The sequence below is a fragment of the Sturnus vulgaris genome, chromosome 16 (assembly GCF_052056855.1).
Source record: "Sturnus vulgaris isolate bStuVul1 chromosome 16, bStuVul1.hap1, whole genome shotgun sequence".
Lineage (NCBI taxonomy): Eukaryota > Metazoa > Chordata > Aves > Passeriformes > Sturnidae > Sturnus > Sturnus vulgaris.
In genome coordinates this window covers 4,111,327-4,124,909 of record NC_142258.1, presented here as the reverse complement: position 1 = coordinate 4,124,909, position 13,583 = coordinate 4,111,327, and the positions used below count along the sequence as shown (strand labels likewise).

At 40.7% G+C, this 13,583-nt stretch overlaps 1 protein-coding gene across 2 annotated transcripts in view; it reads right to left on the bottom strand.

Annotated features, from left to right (window-relative positions):
* Positions 1-7,978, bottom strand: part of CARD11 (caspase recruitment domain family member 11) — a 50,404-nt gene extending 42,426 nt beyond the window's left edge. The window contains exons 1-4 of one of the 2 annotated variants that reach the window (XM_014870470.2): positions 7,842-7,978; positions 7,679-7,744; positions 3,763-3,837; positions 1,107-1,226 (exon numbers count right to left, since the gene is read on the bottom strand). In XM_014870470.2, the coding sequence (XP_014725956.1) occupies positions 1,107-1,119 (13 nt within the window). In that variant the 5' untranslated portion in view covers positions 1,120-1,226; positions 3,763-3,837; positions 7,679-7,744; positions 7,842-7,978. Of the gene's footprint in view, positions 1-1,106; positions 1,365-3,762; positions 3,838-7,678; positions 7,745-7,841 lie in introns of those variants that run through there. The other variant, XM_014870461.2, reaches the window with a different exon arrangement.
* Between the last annotated feature and the right edge of the window lie 5,605 nt (positions 7,979-13,583).

Here is a 13,583-nt window from a genome sequence, read left to right as displayed (position 1 = left end):
TAAGGAGGTAGGAAGGAGTGGGATGGCAGAAAGAGAAGGGATAGAATACACAAAGTCAGAGCAGGCTCTGTTTGAGAGTGCAGAGGAAGACAAAGAGGGTTACAGGTGTTAGAAAATGCTGTTTGTGAGACAGAAAGAAACAGGGACAGGATGACAGTGGTCATTTGTTGTGAATTACTAAATATGAGTCTGGGCACTGGAAGGAAGCTATGCAAGTGTGAAAGTCTCCTATTTTTGGATGCTTCCCCAAAATAGTAAATATGCAAATCCTGCACATATCCATGGAAGGGAATGACAGGAAAGAGATGTGTGTGCAAGGACAGCCCAGTGGAGGCGCAATATCTCACAAAAGGATCTTGCCAGGGCAGCAAACATAGGAGAGGGGGGATGGAGCAGAAAGTAGGAGTGCATGTGTGAAGCTGGAGGAACAACGGGAAAGGGGAACACAAGAGCAAGAAGGAACTGACAGAGGGGAAGGAGGGAGAGACTAAGAACTTGAGGGAGGATGTACAGTCTATTGCACAGGCATGAAAGAAGGCAGAGGCAAAGGAAAGGAACGGAGAAGGGAAATATTTGTCACACAGAAAATACTCTTGATGGCATAAAAAGGCATAAAGAGATGGTGAGAAAGATAATAAGAAATAGAGGGTTGAGAATAGAAAAAAGGAAGTGAGAAGAACAAATAAAAAGAGGAAGAAAACCAAATAAGAAGGATTTTACTAGTTAACAGAAAGCATAAATCTCAGTGAAGAGATTTAAAGAAATGGCACAACACACTATGGGCAGAACCAGAAATTCCCTGGAGACCAGTGTTGATGATCTGTCCTTCATGTCCCCTCTCTAGACCTCCATATCAACTCTCTTTCCCAGTGCCCACTTGCACCTCCAGCTCCAGCCCCTCTGCTCCCTGAACCCTGGGCTCCAAGCATCGGCGCACACCAAGCACCAGACCTGCTGAGGGCAAGGAAAGCACGAATGGAACCATTTTCAAGGAAACTCTTGAATATCAACGCACAAAGTGTGAAAGTGGAACTTTCAGTGATCAGAGCCAAGTGCTGTGGTAGGCAGCAGGGAGGTGGAGCTGCTCTGCCAGCTGCTCTCCTTACCTTGGGTGCTCATGAGTGACCGGCTCGCTGCAGCTGCTGCACGCTGCACTCTCTACGTCGCCTCCATGCAGTTGGCAGTGTCTCTCCAGGAGTCTTGGAGAGGTTATTTGAGCTCTGCAGCTATTGAAGAAGTAAAGGAAAGACAAGAAGTAAAATACCCCCTGGCCCCCAAACCACAAAAGTTTCGGGAGAATCAGGAATGAAAGAAGCTGGGGCACTGGTGGCAGAACGAGCGAAGAGCCACACAGAAAGTAAGAAAAAGTGTGTCAGAGACTGGGAGGGGCGGAGAAGGAAAATGCAAAGATCTGACAGGAAACCAGACTATAAATCTGCTTCGGGTTGAAAAAAACACATTTCTGCTCCCCAGCGATAGGGCCTGTTTGCAAATGACTCTGCAGGCAGGTGACAGCACAGCCCTGTCGCACCAGGCAGGCAAATCAGGAGGCACCGCTGCCCCTTCCCCAGGAAGAGCAGAGGTGGAGACCCAAACACAAACACCCGGCTCAGGCACGAAAAGCAGCCTGTCTCCACTGCCTCATTTCTAGCTCCACACACTTCCAGGGCATGTTTTCCTCGGGGCACAAGGGGATATGTTTAATGCCAGCCTGGCTGGTGCTGTGCCTCTGCCAGCACAGTGCAGCAGCCCTGGTGTCTCAGGGCATTTGCTGGTAGAAAGCAGGTGGGAGAGAAAACAGAATGATCTGAAGAAAACAGTTTCAAGAACAACAGTTCCAGGCAGAAGGAGTTCTGGGTTTTCCCAAGGTTTCAAAGGTTTTTCATGAAAACATCTATTTTATTAATAGCTTATTTTGCTAAAAGTGTAGTCAACAAGGTTTGCTTTATACATCAGATTATTTTACAGTTGAAGGATGCTTTAAACAATATGTTTTCCAAAGGGAGTCTTTGCTGATGCAAAGAAGCTGCAGTATCTTGTGTTGCTTCAATGCTGGATTCCAGGCTTAAGGCCAACATGCAAACCCAGCTCTCCTGGGTCTCACAGAAGACATTTACCTCTAGGCTGTGACCAGGAGCCTCCCTACAGCCAAACCCACCAGAGTAAAGTCACTCAGTCCCTGCCCTTGCTGCTCTCCTTCAGGACCAGGAGTCACCATCACTTCTAGAAACGTCCTTCAGTGCTGCTGCCACCCTGCTGAGGGATCCTGAGCCTGAACCCCTTGCGTGGTGTGCTGGTTCTGGTACAAAGCACAGGTACAGCTCTACTCCCTGTCACTCATGAGGTTTTACCTTTACACTGGGCAGATGTGCACAGCTGAAATCACATCCTGGATGTGTGAGGGACAGAGAGAAGAGCCCTTAAAGAAAAGATGAGTGTAATAAGGATGCCAGTGTGCAAGGGTGATCACCAGTCCAGCTACAAGTGCAAACACATCAAATTACAGGAACAATAACGGGGAATTTGAGCAGTGTCACCCACAGGTTTTGCTGCTTGGAATACCTTCTGCTCCCTCATGATTTTTGCAAGGTTCAGTTTTTATTTGAGGGTGACTAGAAAAAAACAACTATGTTTATATGGGCATGGGCATGTGTTTATTTCCTGAGAGAAAATAACAGAAATAAAATCAGAAACACTAGAAATGTAAGCATAAGCGAGCTATGATAGATAATTTAGGAATGTGTGTGGGGGGAAAGCATGATGACAGTAGTGGAGGGAGAGAATAAGAAAGGAAAAAGTATTCAGCAGGCAATAAAGAAAAACACAACAAATGGAAAGTAAGTACAAAAGAACAGTGGAAAAACTATCAAAGGATAGAGCAGCGTAAAAGAGCAGAATAGAGGAAGTGAGGTGACACAGTGAAAGGAAGAAATGTAAAGAAAATAAAGAAAGCACATGGCTCAAAGTCTTGCTATAATAACACATAAACTGTTCTTACCAAACTGAAAATCTGAAGCCTGCAAAAATTGTAAGGATTCAGAATATATTCCGTGCACCAAAACGTGGTGGGCAGCTCTGCTCCAATCCTCCCTTATTTTTTCTCTAATTTCACATGTTTGTAACTGTACCTCGACTGGTGAGGGTCTAAGTTTATCCATGAGGATATTCTGAAAGGGATTCTGGAAGCCATTCCAGTTCTCTGTATCAAGAGCTCAAAGATTAAGGCAGGCAGGAATTTCTGTCTCCTGCTAAGCAATAGCAGGACTTGCTACGCCTCTACCAATTTTTTTCCAGTGAGCACTACATTGTCATGTGTTACTTGTATTCTTTTGCAGCTTTACCAAAATTCACGGCTGAACTAACTTGGAGCTGCATGTGACAAGGTACAGGAAAACCTCTTGCTGTGAGCAGCCAAAAATCTCTCCATGCGACAACTGCACAGGTGAGATTCTGCAGTTTCTGACCGGGGGAAAGTCAGTGAAACTTTGGGGGAAAACTGTGAAACAGAGCTGTAAGAATCATGGCCTACAATTCTGCCATCAAAACCAATACAAGTCACTTTTGACTTGAGCTTTCTGCTGCTTTCACAGAGGAAGCTGATTTGTGCATGCAACAGAGGAACCATTTTAAGCACAACCAGAGAAACGGACTCTGCTGGCAGGAGGCTTCGTGGCTTCACTTCAATTTTAAAATCACAGATCTTCCACACATGGTTCCTAACCTGAAAGGAAAAACATGCTAAAAATTCAAATCAAAACTCACCAAGTCTCATTATAGGTTTCTTCTTCTGTCCTTGATTTCTTTAGCAAACAGGGTATCAGCCAGCACACTCTGAAACTGCCTTACAGAGACAAGCAAGGGGTTAGGTATCATTTGTTCCTGTTTCTGCTTTTGCTTTGTTTAATGCTGTAGATTACAAACAGACCAAAAAATACAGTAACTGTTTTAAAGAAGATGCCACATTTCCCTGGGTTTAAAGTGACACCACAGAGATGAAGCAATTATCCAGCAAAGCCTGAGCAGCTTTAAGGAATTTATCATAGAAATCAAAGAACCTAAAATTCTCATAGTCATAAAGGGTTTACTGGCAAACTGAGATTAGCTGAGCAGGATACAGTCATCAATCACAAAGCCACATGTAACTGAGTATCAACTCTCTTTTAAAAGAATTTACAGTCTTAATCCGAGTTTTCAGGTGTAAAAAATTCTCTCAAGCAATAAAAAAAAAGTGTTATGGTGAGGCTGCAGTTCCTTGAGGCTGGCAGACTGAAGTTATGTGTTTCACACAATGTAAGTGAAGAAAATAAATATGCTACCATTAGGCAGCCAGAAAACATGAAAAACTTTAGATGCATCACCTAAAATACAGCAAAAAACTGCAGTTTGAACCAGGGGCTTTCCCGGCCCAAATGCAGGGTCTAGAAACCTGACTGGTAGAATTCTAAGTAAGAAATATTCCTTTTTAATTTTTTTTGGGGGGGGTGAGAAAACGGAATTGCCTCAAAAAGATACCCGTCTCTGTCCTCTGTTTATTTTTTTATAACAATGATAATTTAAAAAAATTCTACTGGGACTTTCAGTTTAACAAGCTGTCCAGTTAAGGGGTAACAATAAACAATAAACGGTTTTTTGTTATTGCTGTTGGTTACAGCTGCTCAGATTTCTTTCATTAAACTTGGTTCAGGAAACAGTAAATTGTACCTCTGCTTTCAAAGGAACTCCTCTCACCTGAAAGTCCCCTGCAAGGACACACCTAGTATGTTTGCTGTCTCCCTCTTTCCCAGAGACTTCAGAAAAAAAGGATATATTTAGTTCCTTCCAATTGGTCTAATTCTGCAGGATCTGAGCCCTGCTGGTACAACCTGAATGAGGTTGCATTTTAAATCCTTTGGTGGTGCTGTACTTTCCCTTCCTCAAGGCTTTTACTTTGGGTTCCTTGCATTAAAAAGCCAGAAAAATTTCAAGGTTATTCTATTAGGTGATCAGCCAGTGGAGAAGATTTGGAATCTTAGATATTCCTCCCATTTTTGCTGGCCTCCTACACATTTCTCCCATGGGTGACTTTTATACCAGAACATCGTTACTGGGGACCACAGGGAAAATTTCTCTCCTTTCTCCTTCTCTCTGTCCCACAGGAATCACATATAATTCCTATGGGAATAAACTTCCCTCGGTGTAAGGTTCTCCTTGTACACAACTTCCTACAGAAGGCTTTTTAAAGAGGTGATTCATCACCTCTAAGTCAGAACTGAAGCTGCTGCAGAGCTTTAAATATCTGCAAACCGAAGAGTAAAAAAAAAAATCAGCATTTGGAAGTAAAGAAACACTAAGATGTCCAGCTCTTAATCTGCTGCTCCTTTTCTTCTGTTCCCTTTTTCTCCCAAGAGAGCCATCCCAGCCCATGAGGAGACTGCCCTTGACTCCTTATCAGTGTAACAGTCCTGAAAATCCCTGGATACCAGAAACGCATTTCACAAACTACTGATTTGAGAACTAATATATTGCATTTCTCCTGCATGCCTGAGCACAGCAGCGCCGTATATATTGTTAACACAACCCTTCCAACTCCTTCGAGCAGAGAAACAGAAGTATTAAATATTTTCCCCATTTTACATATTTTATATTATCAGCCTTGCTCAACTATCCTTAGAGACTATCACTCTTACTTAAGGATGCTCACAATTTATCATTTTTCTCTGGAGATCTGACTTCCAGAACAGAAGTATTTCCCTATTCAATTCACCAGCCTGTGCATAAGCAGCTGTTAGTGTTCATCTGCCTTTTCTAGGCATTAACATCAAAAATGCCCCTTGATCTTAAAAAGTGACACACAGTGTGGTTTCTTTAACACCTTTGGGGGTAATGGTTTAAATCCAGCAGGGAAATGTTCTCATCTATAGGTTTATGATACACATTTAAACAGTGTTTCAATTGCCTCAACTATGAAATAAGATGACAGCCAAACATATATCAGAGGGGAACAGAGAGCATTAAATTCCCTCTTTCATTTGACAGTGGTGGGCTTACGTGGTATTGCACAAAATGTACAGTCTCTGCCAAGTTTGACAGTATTATGGGATTTATCCCAGTCACCTGTTAGCATATTCATCCACTGTGGAAAATTTGGGTCCAAATCCATTCTGGGATCTGAGTTCACAATCCATGGCACAAAAGACAAGTCCTGCACCGAAGCAAAGAACCCAGACCTGGGTTTTTGATAGGAAAAAGGGGAATAGCTTTAAGCTGAAAGAGGGTAGATTTAGATGGGATATTGGGAAGAAATTCCTCTCTGTGAGGGTGGGGAGGCCCTGGCACAGGTTGCCCAGAGAAGCTGTGGCTACCCCGTGCCTGGAATTGTTCCAGATTATATTGGACAGGGCTTGGAGCAACCTGGGATAGTGGGAGATGTTCCTGCCCCTGGCAGGAGGTGGAACAAGATGAACTTCAAGGTCCCTTCCAACCCAAAGCAGTCTGGGATTCTAAAGTTCTGGAATTCTGTGGCCAATTCTGCCCCTTCTTGAAGCCAAAGGGAGGGAAACTCCAGACTCTGTGATGCTCTCTCCAGAAGAGTCAGAATTAATTTAGCTGTTATTCCAACTATTCTCTTTCCCTTACAATTATATGATTCATCAGAATTGGGCATGAGCCACAGCTCAGGTGCTTATGATTTTCCATATGTTCTTAATTACATGTCCATAGGGCTTAACATCCAGGGATCTTTAAACCTTCCAGACAAATGATTTAGTTTCACAGCAACCAATGAGTTATATATTCATATCCATCCTCAATGGATGAGGCAAAGTATTGGAGAGATAGAAAAGGAATATTTCCTCTCCCTTACACGTGGTAAAAATAAATTTTTTCAGACAGTTCAATATTATGGTCTATTTAAAAAAAAACCAAACCACCACAACAACAACTAGAAAAAGTTAAGAGAGCAAGGCAGACAGTTCTAAAACAATTTTTTTTTCTTAAAATAAAGAGGGACAGGAAGAAATCCAATCACTATTATTGAAAAAAAAGCACTGGTAGAATTCAGATCATTGTCACCAGAGCAAATACTGGAAAAAAATTATTTTAGTTCAACAACATCTGTTAACATTTTTTTTCTAACTAAATTAATCAGTCTCACATCTCACCTTTTGCTTAAAACAGAAAGTAATCTTTTCCCATTTATGTGATAGTAGCACTGTCAATATCTATTCTAAATATTAGACTGAGGGATTTAACATATCTGGAATCTGAAGGATAATCTATCAAACTTGAAATTTAGTAGATGCCAGGGGAGGTGAGTTACTTATTTTTGTTTGTTTGTTTGAATTTGGAAATGTTTCTTGTCTTCTTTATAGGTCAGCATTTATACCAATTAAAAGAATGCATATTTTAATAGAGACAAATTGAAAACAACTACAGGGTTTTAAGGGCACACATTCTTCAACATTTTATCTTTTTAAATCTATACAGATTCTACAAAAGGTCAGAAGGAGGAAAACTTGTGCTGAGAGCACTAAGATACCACATAGAAATAGCAAAGCTAGGGTTAATTAATAATATGAACAATGTAATTTCTAAACCAAGAGTTAAATATTAATCCACTTAGTTTGAATGGCAAGGGAGATTTTCCATAGCTTAAATATCCAGTGAATGCAACACAGACCTGGAAGTTAAGGATTTTTACCTTTCATTACAGGTCTTCTGCATCTGCCATGATTCACAGAATCCACCAGTGCTTCTCTCTCCTCCTCTGTAAAGAGAACCACAGCACCTTTGAACTTAAAACTGTTACATAAATGTGTCAAAACCAGAGTATGAAACTCCATGTGAGCATATCATCACTACACCTTAGAAAAACAAGAATTCCTGTATTGAGTCACAGAAAGATCCATCTCTGCCAGACCACAGCAGCTGCACGTTCCCAAAGCTGGAAGCTGAAGCCATCCTTACATAAATGTGGCTCCACTGCAGGAACAGGAGCTGGTTCCCTACGGAGGAGAACAGAGATAAGCTTATGAAAAGGGAATTTGCCAAAAGCAACTTGGGTTAAGTCAGTAATTTGATGGAAAAGTTATCAGATCCCAGAGGTCAGACTGAGATATTACCATGCTATGCCTTATTTCTCCTTATTGTTTCCCTTAAATGGAACAAGACTTAGCCAACATCACATTCAGAGTTATTCTGCCAAAACAGCAATGATCATTGCTGAAAGCAGAGGATTCTGAGGCAGGCTAGGAATATATAATATTTTCCAAGCAAGGGAAAGAGGGCAGAAGCAGCAGCAGGTAGTGGAGAGTTCTTCAGAGGTTTTTACAGCCTGTGAGACTGAACTGGCCCCTGTGACTGAGCTGACAGAAATCTTGATGTCCCACTTGATCAGTATGTGGGATTTCTCTATGACTTGCTACTTAAATTATTTTTTCATCTTTAGGTGTATTTGTTCTCCCAAGATCTCTTGTTCATTTTCTTTGTAACTGTGTAGTTCCCAAGGGAAGGACTCTGAATTCCTGCAGAAGAGTTCTTAGGATGCATATAAATAGTGGTCATATATCACAGCACATTTTACATATGTGAGATTAAACATAGCCATAAAAATATATGACTGCTATTTATTGATCCATAAATGAATACCTGGGTTGGAATTTTTAATATTTTTCTTTGAAACAATAGTGTAGGTTTCTGGAAGCTGTGCTTTCTCACTGCATGACAAGTCTGTGTTAGAATATTTAATACCTTTACATTGATAGGACTTTCCCTTCATTCCAATGCCCACATACCCACTCTCATTATAGGCCATGAAATTTGTAACAAACATTAACTTATCATTCATGGAGTTACTTCTGATGCACCTGATGTAATAGAATGCAGATAACCCATCTCAAAATAAGTAATGGAAATGAAATTAATTCAAGCACATATAGGTCCAGGTTTTTATCTGTAGATCTAAATTGCCACGATTTTAATAACTTCTTGAATTTATTACATTAATAGATAATGATATCTAATAAAACTGAAGCCTGATTTTATGAGACATTGCACTAATTATCTGGTTTGATGTGTTAATCACTGATTCTTGTGTAAAACATACCAGACCACTGCTGAGTTTACTGACCCCCATTCATTCATAGAAATATGCCTACACTGTATTTTGTATAAAGGAGAGAAAGGACAGAGAGACAAGAACAGTCCTTTCATATAAAACTGAAAAAAATGTCTAAAATTTACAGCACTGCATAATGCTTTAGACTTATTTAAGAGTCTAAAAAGTTTTGGAGAGAACAAAGAAACCATATTGTCTCTTTCTGAAAAGATATGAAATTATGCATTTATCCTCTTTTGGCTCACCAAAATATGAAAAACTGCTTATAAACTTGTAGGCTTAAAATTCCAGTGAGTGAAACCTGTAAATTTTAAGAAACCCCAGTGACTCCTAAATTGGACTTTCAGTGAGACAAAGAAGCAATAATTTTAAGAGTATTGACAGAAAGAGGGAACTACCATTTTATATCAGGATTTAGGGAATGATATATTCCCCTTGCAACTACTGTATCCAATTCTTACCCTTACACCATGAAACAAACTAAATTCTCTACTCTATCATGGATCTATTGAGCTCTCTCTCTCCACCAATATAGCTGAGGAATTTAACAGCTACTCACACTAATCCTGAAAATTTATTCACAACAAAAGAATTCTTTCTCAAAATATACCACCAGCCAGTCTTTAGCTAATTACCTCTCTGTTGTTAGGGCCTGGCCTGCTTTTCTCCTGAGCAGAAGTCATGCCTGTCTTGTACCTTAGGTTATTGCATTTCTCTGAGCATGAGAAATGAAAGCATGCACACAGTGTATTTGCTCTCACTGTGTTTAATCACTCATTAATAGGTGATTCAAGGTTTTTTAGCATCATCCACTTAATGAACGAGACAGGACACTTCCTTCAGGAATGGTCAGCAATCCATTTCTGGCCCTGCAAGCTTCCCAGGGGAAAAGTCAAGTGTTTGAACAAGATGGTTTGGGTCTTAAGAGATTTAACACATCGACAGTAGGCTGTCATGAAGGCTGAGAGCTACTCGGAAAATCATTGGTCTTCCACTGACATGGCAGGGAATGGGTTTCCTATAAACATTCCTGAAACCTTGATCCTATTCTGTTCTTACAGAACCTAAATGGTCATTGCTAGAGGCAAGATGCTCACAAAATGTCTGAGAAGTTTAAACAGGTAATCTGATTTTTTTCCCATTTATTGTTTAATATAGAAGGTCTAGAAAATGTTTCACATTTGGACATAGCCTGTGTCTGGAAATACAACCAAAGTAACCAAGCAATGATGTAATCAAAGTAATTCAGGAAAAAGGGTTTGGAGATGAGAGAGGGGCAGTGAAGATGGGCACATAAGTTTCAGAAGACTTAACTCTTGCAAAGACAAAAGTACAAAAGCTGTTAGTGGTGAAGATCTGCTGGCCAAAAGCTGCAGCTCTCCATAGTTCTGTATGGACAAAGAAACAAAAAAAACCCAAAAAAGCCCTAATGGAAATGGAAGGGTAATGAAATTGTCTTAAAAGTGATTTCATACACACAGAACACTGCTCTGGTCAAAAAACTGTATATCAGTCACTGGCCTAAGATCTTCCTTGGAAATACTCTGGTAATTGATGGTTTCAGAGAGAAGAATAGAGATGACAGCAAGGAAGAATAGAAGGCTTGAAATTTGAAGGGAATAAAAAAGCTTGAATCTGAAGGGAATAAAAAAATCATACATGAACATTGCACTTGAGATGATGAAAGTGAAAGGACAGAAGGGAAAACCAGACCTTAGACATGGAGTGCTGGTGGAAGAGGCTGCTGAGCAGGTGTGGAAGGATCAGTAATGCTGAAAGCACAGATACACAAAGGGGAGCTTTTGTCCTGGTTTCTTTAAACAGACCAGGAATTAGTTTACATTTCTAAAGACTGTGGTAGTGTTCTGCTTTCAACAACAGCTGCAAAAGAGACATTTGCTATCAATAGTACTGTACACTGCTACAATACTACATCTTGGGTTCTCAACAGTCACTACCTCTCCCAAAGGAAGCAGCTCAGTAAAATTGATCTACACATGCAGAAAAAACAGGACTCGAAATTTTCCAGCACAGCCACAGACATTCTCACCAGAGGCAAACAAGAAGTGGCCTCATAAGACTTAGCATAACTTGATCCCTATTATCTTAAAACTGAGGTCCAACCTTTCTTCCATATGAGAAACCATTGTGGATGCCTGAGGTATAAGAAACAAAACAAGTATGATAGTGAGTACCAAAAGCCCTAATAAAGATGAATTTACAAACAAGAAGAAGTGAGGAGAAAGATTAAGATGACGATACGGTGCTTTCAGCAGAGGTTTGCACTTTGCTGAGTTTAGTCTAAACTGACAGGCCTGGCTGGGAGCAAAAGCTCAAGTGTTCAGAGGAGTGGAGCAGGAGAACTCACTTTTATATTTTGCTGAGTTGAAAAGTGTCACTTTTCATTTTGCTTTTATAGTTGCTGGAGACCATTACAGCTCAGCCTGGATTGGCTTTCCCTGCCCTGGAGAAAGTAAATGCCATGTGAGGAGGCAGTAACTGTGTGGTTTATTGGCTCATTACATGGTACCCCCACAAAAGCACTGCAGGCTCATCTGCAACGCTTCAGCTTCACATCACTTGGGTGAAGCAGTGTACCAGGCACGGCTACATTTGTTTATGTAACTCTCTGCAGCTTTGCAACAGGGGAGCAGGAACACAATGTCTGCTCTGGCAAGCCCAGAGGAAAGCAAGATCATGACAGGAGACCTTCTAGGAACTCATTGTCCTTGAAGAGAAGAGGGCTGATAGGGACAACTATCAGGAGATGTAGTGGAATGTGCACATGGTATAGACACTGGGCACATCTTATTTCTAGAATAAGACATATAAATCCTTTTCAGTTGAATTCAGAATGTCTCCACATGCTGTGAGGGGGTGAAGGTGATGCAGTAAGAACAGATTCTTTCTGGCACAACCCTGAGAGCAGAGAAAGGGGCACTACAAAGCCCAGCTGCTTCTTTTTGGTTACAGAATTTAGATTAACCCACTGTGAGGCTTCTGAAGGAGGAGATAGCTGTGGATATGATAGCACTGCTCTTTTTTCTAATGAATACTCAACACTCCTGTGGATGGAAAAGAAGAGGAAGAGGAGGCAGCACCCAGCTGTGCTGCTGGAATGGTCAGAAGCAAAGAGTAACTCATTCTGTCATGGAGCAAAAGAGAATAAAAGAAAATCAGAATATTCATTGTCTGTAGGTTCTGTAACTGGATGGTAAGAGGGTTGTGAAGTCAGAGACTGTAGGATCAATGCACAAACACAACCTGCTGCTCTGCAGCTCCCTGTAACTGAGGCAGCTGGCAATTGTCCTTGGCAATAGTGCACTGTGATAATTAAGAAGAAGACTAAGGCAAAGTTAGTGTTTTGGATCTCAGCTCTGCAAAGTCTCACGTAGGTTCTTCATACTGTGAACAGTCCTACTGAAGTATCAGTGCTTAAAATTAAGGCCGTTAATAAGTCTCTGCAGGATCAGAATCAAGGACTGTATTTTCAATCCTGTGTTAATCCTGGAAAGGGGCTTCATGAGAAAGATATTAGAATAAAGTAGACTGCAAAGCATATTCCATAAATTCTAAGATCCTGGAACCCAGACAAGCTGTGCTGTTCATTAACATTTCTGGTTTTCCCCAAAGTCATCAGAGATTAATATGATTGCTGCAGCAAAGGGCTATAAATACTATAGAAAAATAAAACATTTACATACATATAAAGCCAGACTAAACTTGATTGCTTTTGCATAGCATCTCCACATTTGTATTGATACATTTGCTATCATAAAGTGGGAAAAAGAAGACACTAATTTCTCTGCATTATTTCCAGTGCTGAATCCATCAATAGAGGGAAACGTGTCATAAACAGCTGTGAAATCCAGCCTTTCATCCCATCAAGGATAAGACATTAGCCAGGTTATTATCAACACAATGACACACGCAGAGCAAAGGAGAGGGTTTCAGGTGGAGTTTTTGCATGAAAAGTAAAAAGATTCTCTCCGTGGTGAGTTTCTGTGACTGTTTTCACCGCCTCGAGCAAGTTGCATCAAACCCCCCTCCCCAACAGATATCTTCCATTACCTCCACACAGATGCAGAGAGGGTTATCTCATACATTAGCTTTTTATTCATCTAAAAATGAAATGCAGAAAATTCGACGGGAATGGTTTCAGAGTTTACAAACTCACAGGAGGTAAGAGAATCAGAAATAAAAGTGAACTTTAAGTCTCTGTACAAATTGAAAGATGGATTAAAATATACTTCAGCTCATTTCTTTTGTATCTACAGTAGATTAAATTATCACACTTGGTTCTTTTCGAAATTTTTTCCCTGCTCCCCAAGTGCCCAACTCTTTTCCTTGTTCCTGCATGAAAAGAGACAATTCCATTCCTTAGTTCCCATGCAAAATCATATGAAAGAGCTCTGTGGTTATTTAAGAAATCTTTGCCTCCAAACCCAGGTCCTCATTTGTCTGCCAGTGCCAACTTGAGAGAGCAGGC